The 9,704-nt window shown below is 68.0% G+C and overlaps 3 protein-coding genes across 3 annotated transcripts in view; 1 reads left to right on the top strand and 2 right to left on the bottom strand.

Annotated features, from left to right (window-relative positions):
* The window catches only part of H696_01792 (hypothetical protein), a 6,644-nt gene extending 5,291 nt beyond the window's left edge, over positions 1-1,353 (top strand). Inside the window, exon 5 of the mRNA XM_009495700.1 lies at positions 37-1,353. Coding sequence (XP_009493975.1) covers positions 37-1,296 — 1,260 coding nt within the window. The 3' untranslated portion in view covers positions 1,297-1,353. The remainder of the gene's footprint in view (positions 1-36) is intronic.
* Positions 1,354-1,408: 55 nt separating this feature from the next.
* Positions 1,409-2,666, bottom strand: H696_01791 (hypothetical protein). Its single transcript, XM_009495699.1, has one exon. It carries the CDS (start codon positions 2,372-2,374, stop codon positions 1,658-1,660), a length of 717 nt encoding a protein of 238 aa, XP_009493974.1. The 5' UTR covers positions 2,375-2,666; the 3' UTR covers positions 1,409-1,657.
* Positions 2,667-3,233: 567 nt separating this feature from the next.
* Positions 3,234-9,704, bottom strand: part of H696_01790 (serine/threonine protein kinase) — a gene marked incomplete at its 3' end in the record, with an annotated part of 8,622 nt that continues 2,151 nt past the window's right edge. The window contains exons 5-8 of the mRNA XM_009495698.1: positions 9,424-9,562; positions 8,909-9,210; positions 3,678-8,783; positions 3,234-3,654 (exon numbers count right to left, since the gene is read on the bottom strand). Coding sequence (XP_009493973.1) covers positions 3,234-3,654; positions 3,678-8,783; positions 8,909-9,210; positions 9,424-9,562 — 5,968 coding nt within the window. The remainder of the gene's footprint in view (positions 3,655-3,677; positions 8,784-8,908; positions 9,211-9,423; positions 9,563-9,704) is intronic.

Below are 9,704 nucleotides of genomic sequence, written 5' to 3'. Positions count from 1 at the left end.
CCCCCCCCCTCCCCCTGCCCCTTGCTCCGGTCTTAGATCTGTCTCATCATCGCCGTTGCTCTGAACGTCTTCTGGTTCATCGTCCGCTTCACCTTCCTCTTCGATCCCTCGATCATCGTCCTTTGGAGTCTCGCCTTCTACTGCGTCTTCATCTGCCTGTACCCGGTCTACCTGTCCTACACGCCGCTCTTCGTCCAGCTCACCAAGACCAGCATGTCCCGCTCGGAGGTTGATCGCTTCATCAAGGCTCGCGAGCGCAACGCCAGCAGCAACGGCTCCGCCTCCCTCAGCGGTGACATCATGATGGCCGACATGGGCAAGGCCACCCACGGGTCTGGCGCCGGCCAGGATACCACCAGCCTCACGCAGAATGGCGCCGGGTCCAGCGGCAACGACACCGCCACCTCCACCTCCGGGGATCTGGCCTCGGCCGACAACTATGCCGCCGCCTCGGGGGCCAAGGCCTCGGATGGGGCCAAGCTCGACACCAAGAAGACCACCGGCATGCCCACTCGGAATACCTCCTCCGGCTCGCGCCCCCGCATGCGCCGGTTCCTCTACAAGGACATCATCAATCGCGGCACCACCGCCTGCATGGATGACTTTGAGAACTTCTGCGTCCGGTCCTGGTGCTCGGAGATTCTGATTTTCTACCGGACTGCCGACAACTTTGCCCGTGACTGGCATGTCCGCACGCCGGAGGTCCGTCACTCGGAGATGCGTCGCATCTTGGACAAGCACATCCGTGCTGGCGCCGACCTGGAGATCAACATCGACTCCTCCATCCGGAATGAGATCCTCCGGAAGTTCAAGTCCCTGCCTGAGGTCCCGGGCTCGTCCTCCCCCTCGGTGACTGTGCCGGATGTTCCGCGCGATCTGCTGCGCGATGCCCAGCGCGAGTGCCGCCTGCAGTTGGACAACCTGGTCCGGTCTTGGGCCATGACCCCGAGTGGCAACCGCTTCCTGGTGGAGGTGGCCAATGCGGCCGCCGCCGACATCGAGGAGTCCCAGAAGCAGCGCAAGGCCAAGCAGCGCAAGGAGACCGCCGCTGCCCTGGCCGCTGCTCAGGCCGCTCCTGGGCCCTCTTCTTCAGATTCCCCGGCCCTCGAGGGCGTCATTGTCGAGCCTGCCGCCGGTGGGACTCCTGCCGCCGCGGCCGAGCTCAACACGGCCGGCGCGGCCTCCGGTGCTGCTGAGCATGCGGATGCCTCGCTGCCGATGGATGCCGCGACCGGCAAGGCCGACGCCCCGGCCGACGCTGCGTCATCCTCTACCCCAGGCGAGGCTGATGTGTAAGGCTCCTGCCTGGCGCCTTTCTCTCTCCCCCCTTCCCCTGCCCCCCCCCCCCCCCGCTTCCTCGTCCTTTCCGCGGGGGTGCATGCTGCATCCATGGCCACCGCCAGGGCGGGGGGTTCGGAGCGGGCGGGGGATTCGGAGCGGGCGGGGGATTCGGAGCGGGCGGGGGATTCGGAGCGGGCGGAACAGCAGCGCCGCGTGCCTGGCCACGCGCAAGAGAGCCACCTGGCCTCTGTGAGAAGCCCCAGCGAGGGTGCGAGATATAGAGTGTGAAAGGGCGAGAGGGCGAGAGGAAAGGCGCTACTAGAGTGTCTGGGCTTTTGGGTGAAGACGGAAGCCCGGAAAGGCGCTCCTCTTCCTCTCACGCTGCGTCGGAGAGGCGCGCCGCCCTTCCCCCCTCTCCCGTCTCCTTTCCCCGCCCAAGGCGCCCCTCCCTTCCCCCTGTCCCCTCCTCCCTCCTCCCTCTCTGCGTGTCATTCGTGGGGGATGATTGCAGGCGGAGCATGTGCGCCCCCGCGCGCGGCCATGCGCCGGTTGCGATCCTTTTCCTCCTCCTCGATCCGAGCAGCAGGCAGCAAACGCCATGCGCAGCAGAGTATGCCGCGCGCTGTCTTCCTGCTGGGATGCTTGCTTGTTCTTCCCTCGATTTTCTTTTTGATTTCCCCTTTTGCGCGCGTGCGCCCGAGAGGCGCACGACGAGCAAGAGAGAACCACCCCTCCCTCTCCGGCGGCGGGGCGGCCCTCTTCGTCCCCTCCCCCCCTCTCTTTCCTCCTCTGTGCTCTGCTGCAAAAGACCCGAGGAGGAGAAGCGTTCCCGCGTGCTCGCTATCCCCCTCGTTGTCCCCCCTCCCCGCTCGCCCTTCTTCTTCCCCCTTCCCTGGCTCACGGAGCGTGCTGATCGCGCGCACACACGGGCACGCGCGGTATGTGTACCACGTGGATGGAAGCGGGCGAGGCCCTCCCCCCCCCCTTTCCGCACCCCGCCATTTCTCCTGCTTTTCCGGTCTTCGGCATCTCTCCCCCTCTTTACCTTTCCTGCTCTCGCTTCTCCTCTTTCTCCCGCCGCTCTTCCCTGCATCAGCCACACGCCTGGTGTTTGCTTGCGGGTGCATGCGCTACGGTGCCCCGCGCCGGGCCTGAGTATCCTGGCGCGGGCCCGAGCACAGGGCAACGGAGGAGGAGGCGGCGGCGAGTAGAAGACCCCCAGGAAGAGACAGAGAGAGATTGAGTGGGGAACAAAAAATCCCCATACACTGCGTGCGTGCGCGTGCGCCTCCTCAGAGCACGAAATGCCGCATGCCTGTGCCTGCCCTAGAGATATCCCCCTTTTCTCAATTTTGAATATATATCAAATTTCCTTTTCCTGCACAGCGTCTTCTTATGTACTTTCGTGTGTGCGTGTGCGTGTGCGTGTGTGCGTATGTATATTATCCCCGCAGGACAAGACGGCGGGGGGGGGGGGGGGGGCCGCGCACGTACGTGCAAATGCACAAAGCGAAACACCAGCCATTGCAGCCGGTGGATGGCGGCTCGGTTCACGAGCGCGGGTCCGCTTCTCGGTGCGCGCGCGCGCGTATGTATGTATGTGTGTACTTTCGCCCTGGGCAGCCGAAGATCCCTTTGGGTATGTGTTGCTGGAACCTACAACCCGGAATACATGCATGCCCTGCCGTTACCGAGTCTTGTCTCCTCAAGTCGCAGGACGAGCCATATTGCTGGTAGTTCCCCCCCCCCCCCCCCCCCTCGCCCCCCTCCCAGACACACTACCGCCGCGCCGCACACGCGCACGCGCACGCGCACGCACACGCACACGCGCACGCGCACGCGCACGCGCACGCACACGCACACGCGCACGCACACGCACACGCAAGCAAAGGGAGGACTCGAAAAAGAGGGCGATTCATTCTCGGCAGCGAGACACACCGTGTCCCTTGGCCCTAGATCCAGATGTAGATGGTTCCGTCGCGGCTGCCCGACACGACAAACTGGCTGAAGGGCGTGTGCAGCGAGAGCGGCTGCAGGGTCAGCGGGTCGTACATCAGGGACAGGAGATTGGTCTCGGTGGCCCCGGCATCCGGAGCAAGCGAGCTTCCTGGGCCTGAGGCCCGAGCCCCGGCGCTTGACAGCGGCGATTCGATGCTGCTACTGCTACCGCTCTTGGCCCGACTGCCAGTGCCGCTGGACCCGGTTGACGGCATCCTCCCGGCCCCGGGCCAGGCCGCTGTACGGCCCATCCCGGCCGAAGAGTCTGCCCCACGGAGGTAGTACGTCCGCATGGTATGCAGGCCTCCCCCGAGGCCCAGCAGCCCATACGGAGCCGCCGGATGGGGGCCGGCATGCTGTTGGCCCGGCCGCGGCCTGCCTGGAAGGGAGCACCGGACGGAGTGACCCCCATGCCCGACCCACTGCCCCCCGGCACCAGCACGCCGCCAGGACTACCACCGGGGCCGGGGCCCATGTCGCCGGGGGCAGGGCCGCCGGCCATGCCGGACCCCGAGACCGAGCCCAGCCCCGGGCCGGAGCCCATGGCCGCCGGCATGCCGGCCCCGGCTCCCGGAGCGCGCTCAACAATGCACAAAGCCGTGATGGTGTCATGGTGGCTGGTGCGCAGGGCCAGCGCAGCCAGCGAGTCCGGCGGCGCCCCGGCCGGACGCCGGGCATCGCGCTCCGGCACCTGGCTGAAGACGTCCCCAAAGCCGGCCGTCAGGTCGGTGGTCGGCTGAGTGTCGATCCGCAAAACCGGCGAGCCCGCCGGTCCCAGACGCAGACGCGCCGGGCGGGACCCCATCATCCCCGGCAGGTCGTGTGACAGCTCGAAGGCCGCCGACAGCTGCTCTTCAATCGAGAGGCTGGCCGATCCCGGAGGAACCGGGCCCACCGGGGCGAAGTTCACGAGCTCCGTCATCCGGGAGAAAGCCCCCACCGAGGACGAAACAAGGGCCGTGTTGAAGGGAGCACCCAGCTGGAATTGCCAAATGTGACGCGAGGACCCGGCGGCAACCATGTACGCCAGGGCCCCAACGCATTGGGCAAAGTTGGCGCAGTATGTCCGCGGCAGGTCCAGCTGCTGAGCCGCCGGGTCGGCAGCATCGCCGGAGGGCGAGTCCGTGCTGGGCAGCACGGCCCCGGCGGTGCCGGCCGCCGCCGCCGCCGCCGCCGCCGCCAGCGCACCAGGGCTCTGGCACAGGGGCGCCGGCAGGGACAACCCACCCAGGCAATTGACACACAGGAAGCCCGACCGGCTGGGGGACAGAGTGCTACCAGGCCCAGGCCCCCCGGGGCCTTGGCTAAGCAGCTGGCCAATGGCCTGGTCGAAGGTTGGACTGAGCATGCGCCCACGCAGGCGCACGATCCCCGGCCCGGCGGCCGCCAGAGCCCGGACCTCGCCGGTCGGGGCCTGGCCGAAGGACTTCCCCGGGGCCGCCGCTCGCGAGGCATTGCGATCCGAGCGCCCGGCCAGCGAGTAGACGCACGTCTGCGGCTCGGCTTGGCGCCGGGCCAGGCGCTCCAAATCCAACTGCACCACCTCCGGCTGGTCGCCAGCCACCAGGATGGTGGCCGCCAGCAGCGGATGCGCCACGGCCGAATGCGCTCGAGTCAGTGTCGGCACCGGGGCCGAGCGCCGGCCATCGGTCAGCTCAATTGGCAGCACCCCATTTCGAATGTCGAAAAGAGACACCCGCGCCGTGCGCGTCACCGCCACCAGCCATGAGCTCACGGCGGGCACGGTGCACCCGACATTCAGGAAGGCATCAGCCTCGGCACCGCCGAGGCCAGCAGACCCGCCGAGGCCGCCGCCGGCGGACCCGACACCGGATCCGGACGACAGCCCCGGGCCACCAAGCGGGTTGGGCGTGGCCCCGGTGGAGGAGTGCGATCCCCCAGACCCACCGGGGCCGATGCCTCCGCTGGCCGAGCCGCCGCGCGAGTCCCCGGTCCCGGCCAGCCCGGCTGAGGTGGACCCGCCACCGGTGCCACCACTGGATGGCGACACGCCCACCAGGCCCGACCCGGAGGAGCTGGAGGACCCGCTGACCGAGGACGAGGCCCCAGGGCCACCGTGCGAGGAGGCTCCCGAGCCGCCGGCGGGACCGGCCGGCCCGACACCGGAGCCACCCGGCCCGGAGGAGCCCATGCCACCAGGACCGCCGGGCCCCGGTCCCCCGGAGGAGCCCGACGCCGAGTGATGGCCGGCTCCGGGATGTTCACCCAGGCCGCCGGCCATCCCGGCCATCCCGGCCCTGGTGGCCCCGAGGCACTGGCCGATGACCGATGAGGCGGTTTCCTGACCGAGGAAGGGGGCAACGCTGACCGCCGGCTCGGCCACCAGGGCCTGAATCGGGGCCACGGGCCCGGCAATGCGTGTCTCCCAGGCCCGGCGCCCGGTCACCAGATCCAGCGCGTACATGCGCCCGGCGAAGGTCCCCTGCACCAGGAGGTAGCGCGGCTGCCCGGAGCCCCGACTCGTGAGGACCACGGCCAGTGCGGTGACCGGATCCGGGGTGGGGCCATCCTTGGAAGGGGTGGTCCCCCCGGCCCGGGGGAAGGGCAGCCCCATACTGTCGGGCAGCAGGGGCGCGCGCCAGACCGCCAGCGTCATCACCGCGGCCGTGGGGAGCGCCGACCCGGATCCCGCCATGACAGGAGTCCCGTTGCTGATCGAAACCACCTCGAGCGGCTGGCCGAAGTCCAGCAACCGGACCAGCCCGTCGCCGGTGGCCACGGCCACAAGGCAGTGCCCAATCGCCGCCTGGCCGGCCGCGCTCCACCCGGGGCACGCGGCCACCGGGACAAAGACGACGGCCGTCGGCCGGGCACGCAAGTCGCACTCACTGACCAGCACGGGCCAGCTGCTGGCATGCAAACCGGCCACCCGCCAGAGGCAAAGGCGCCCGGAGGAATCGGCCGACAGGAGGAACCCCTGGTCCGGGCTGGTGACCAGGTGGGTGATGGCACTCCGATGGTGGAGGATCGTCCCATGGTGGTGGCGTCCGGGGAGGGTGGTCACTGCGTCGGGCATTCCCAGCGGGAATTGAGGCCCCGCACCGGCCGGCCGAGTCAGCTGCGGGGGCAAAAGCCCGGTGGCCGCGGCTGCCGCGGACACCTCGGAAATCGGCGACCCAAGCACCAGCCCGGGAGGCTCGGCGGCGGCCGCCGCCGCCGCAGCCGCCGCCGCCGCCGCCGCCGCCGCCGCCGTAGACCCTGACCGGGCATATCCATTGGCCGACTGGCGCTTGCCCGGACCGGCGACACTGCTGGCCGGCAGCATGACCGGCATGGTTGGCAGCTGCGGCAGCAGCCGGGTCACCGTCAGCCCATCGGGAGCCGGAAGCATGAACAGCACCCCAGAGGGGGCAGCGAGGGCCGCCTCGGCGTCGGCCGCGCGGCGGGCATCCGCCGCCGGGGGCAGCCCTGGAGGCGGGCCCATCCCATAGGTTCCAGCGCCACCCTCGGCGCCGCTGTCACTTGGGAGTGCCGGCCACAGGTCAAACTCCGCATACAAAGTATCCCCATCGCCAGGCCCCGGGCGCCCGGCCGGCGCCAGGTTCAATGCACGACTGGGATTCATATCGGCCAAGGCTTGGGGACTTTCCCCGGCATAGATGTTGCTCGAGTTGACCGTATACACCCCGGTGCCCGGAGGGGGGGCCTCGGTGCCCGGGTCCCTGGTGGCGCCCATGCCGCCAGAGGGCCGAGACACCAGGACATTGGTCCCGGCCGCCGAGGGGGCCAGGCCAGCAGGGGCACGTGGCAGATCCGGCAACTTCGGCAGCGACCGGGCCAGCTGGTGCATGTACTTGACGAAGGACAGCAGGCGCCGATCGGCGGTCGCGTCGGCGGCCAGCGCTTGCCGCAGTTGCTCCGTGGGATCGGTCGGGCCGCCGGCCGAGCCGCCCATCGGGCCGCTGGTCCCGGGCGCCGCGGCCATCGATAGGGGCCTCGTGCCGCCAACCCCACTGCCGGCCCCGGCAATCATGATGCAGGTGCGGTTGAGCAGGTCATTCAGCTGCCGCGCAGTCAGCGGCGGCAGAAGGGCCTCCAGAAGCCGACGCTCCAGCAGGTGGAGGTAGCGTCGGCGCAAGTGCGGATTGGACGATGCCCCGGCTTGGAGGTCCCGTGCCTCCGGGCCCTCGGGCGCCACGAGCCCAAGAACTGGATACCGAACGAAGGGCACCAGCAACGGAGCCAGCAGGTAGATGCGCGACACCGGATCCGGCAAGGCCAGGAAGGCTCGCGCCACGCAATACACCGCGGCCTGGCGCAGAGCCACCGGCCGCAGGGCCAAGAAGGGCAGCACATGCTCCACGATCGATTGAATGAGCATCGGGCTCGACAGGAACCCCAGCTCCAGAGCCCGGCCGAGAGCCGAACAGGCGGCCGCCGAGAGCTGCGAATCATCCAGGAAGCTCGAGGCAAAGTACAGCTCCAGCGGGGGCATGGCCCCGGTCGAGGGATGCTGCTGCCGGGCCATGGCCGAGCCCGGGGATTGATCCTCCCCGTGGCCGATGCCACCCTCCGGGCCATTGTCGGCCGCGGCTGCGGTCGCCGCCGCCGCCGCCACCGCCGCGGTGATGGACAGCGGGAAGGAGCTGGTCAGGTGAAACTGCGCGAAGATGATGTGCAGGAGGTTGGTCTCCAGGTAGTGGCCTCGACGAGCGTCCAGCATGGCTCCCACGTAGAGGGCCGTTTCGACAAGCGACACGCGGAAGCTGCGATCCTGCTGCTTGCTGAAGAAGGTGGGCAGGAACATTTGCAATTGCAGCTGCTTGTCGGACATTTGGCTGTTGTGATCTGAGCTGTTGGCCAATTGCGAGTCCAGCGCCGGGCCAAAGGGATACAACAGGGCAATGTCCGGCAGGGAGAGCAGCAACGCCCGGGTGACCAGCAAATTCGGCGAGTCGCTCAGTTCCTTGACCTGCTGATTGAAGAAGTCCCGGAGCTGATCCAGCTCCCCGGCCGCATGGAAGGCAAAGGCCAGGGGGTTGTTGGCCGTGGGGGGGGTGATCTCCATGCCAGAGTCAGCCGACCGGGTCCCGGCGCTTGTCGACTGGATGCTGTGTGCCGCGGAGAAGAACCGCGCGGCGAAGCGCGCCGCCAGGCCCAGGCAGCGTGACCAGGTGGAATACAGCAGGTCATACCAGTGGGCTGGCTGGGGGAGCATGTCACGCAGCTGCGGCAGCGCATAGTACACCAGCATCTGGTAGGAGAAGGGGGTCGGAAGCTTGATCATGGAGAAAAGCTGGAAGACCGCGAAGTAGACGCGCGAGAGTTCGGTCACCGTGGGCGACCGCTGGCCGAGAGCCAGGATGTAGGGCAGGACGCGCGTCAGGCGGATGTGGTCCGGCAAGCCGACCGACAGGACCAGCAGCAGCTCCAAGGCCAGGGCCCGATACCGAGCCGAGGTGAGCGTTTGCACGGTGCTCGTGACAATCGAGAGTAGCAGCAAAAAGCCGTTGGCCGACTTGGTCGAGACCGAGGGGAGGCGCCTGTGGCCGGGCCGGAGAAGGGAGGGCGGTGAGAGGGAAGGCACACCAGTGTGTGAGACGGGCCAACAGCAGGAGGGGAAGGTGCGCCCGGGAGTGACAGAAAAAAAAAGCCTCGGAAGGCGTACATGGGCTGTGAGAGGGAGAACCATCCCAGCGGGAAGGATTCCAAATGCAAAGACGGCACACATGGGAAGTCCCGGGGATGCGGGGGCCTCCAGGGGCCAGAGGCGCCCTTGGGGGAATTTGGCTGTGCGACATTCAGAGGTTCGGCCGACTGCGATGGCGAAATGGCCCGGGGCCCGGGCGAGGCGGAGTCGGCCACCAGATTGACGAGGGCATCGAACATGGTATGGAGCTGAGCCAGACGGTCCTCCGAGGTGAGGGGGCTGCCAAGGCCTCCCGAGTGATCGACAAACGACTTGGCAAGCTGTGGGTCCCCCCCCCCGAAGGAAGGAGCACGCGTGCGCGCATGCCCGCACCACAAGACGGCGAGAGGGAGCGACGGGCGAGCGAGAAAGAGGGGGATTGGTCAAGGAAAGATGGCAAGGAGAAGCCGATTAGCACGGGCGCCGAAGCCAGGGGCAGTGCCGAGGAATGGCAAGAGATGGAATGAAAAAAAAAGAAGGAAAAAGGGTCGCACAAGGTGATAGGTGTCGAAGAACTGGGGGAATGGCCCGCTGACCATGAAGTTTGATTGGTGATTGAGCACCGAGCACCGCTCCCTGATGTTGAGGGAAATCATCTGCCGAACCAAGTTCCGAATGCCAACATCAGGGATCCTGCATCGACGGAGCAAGGAAAGCACGTTAGCATCGATCATATGGATGAGGAGCAGAGGAGCAGAGGAGTGGAGGAGCAGAGGAGCGGAGGAGCGGAGGGGCGGAGGAGCAGAGGAGCAGAGGAGCGGAGGAGCGGAGGAGC

The sequence above is a fragment of the Fonticula alba genome, assembly GCF_000388065.1.
Source record: "Fonticula alba strain ATCC 38817 unplaced genomic scaffold supercont2.2, whole genome shotgun sequence".
Classification (NCBI taxonomy): domain Eukaryota; order Rotosphaerida; family Fonticulaceae; genus Fonticula; species Fonticula alba.
The sequence above is the reverse complement of the archived record's forward strand: the minus strand, read 5'-3'. Positions and strand labels throughout refer to the sequence as shown.

Bases quoted from the DNA above. Each gene is read 5' to 3' on its own strand.
- H696_01791 (XM_009495699.1), bottom strand. From the start codon at position 2,374: ATGCAGGGAAGAGCGGCGGGAGAAAGAGGAGAAGCGAGAGCAGGAAAG.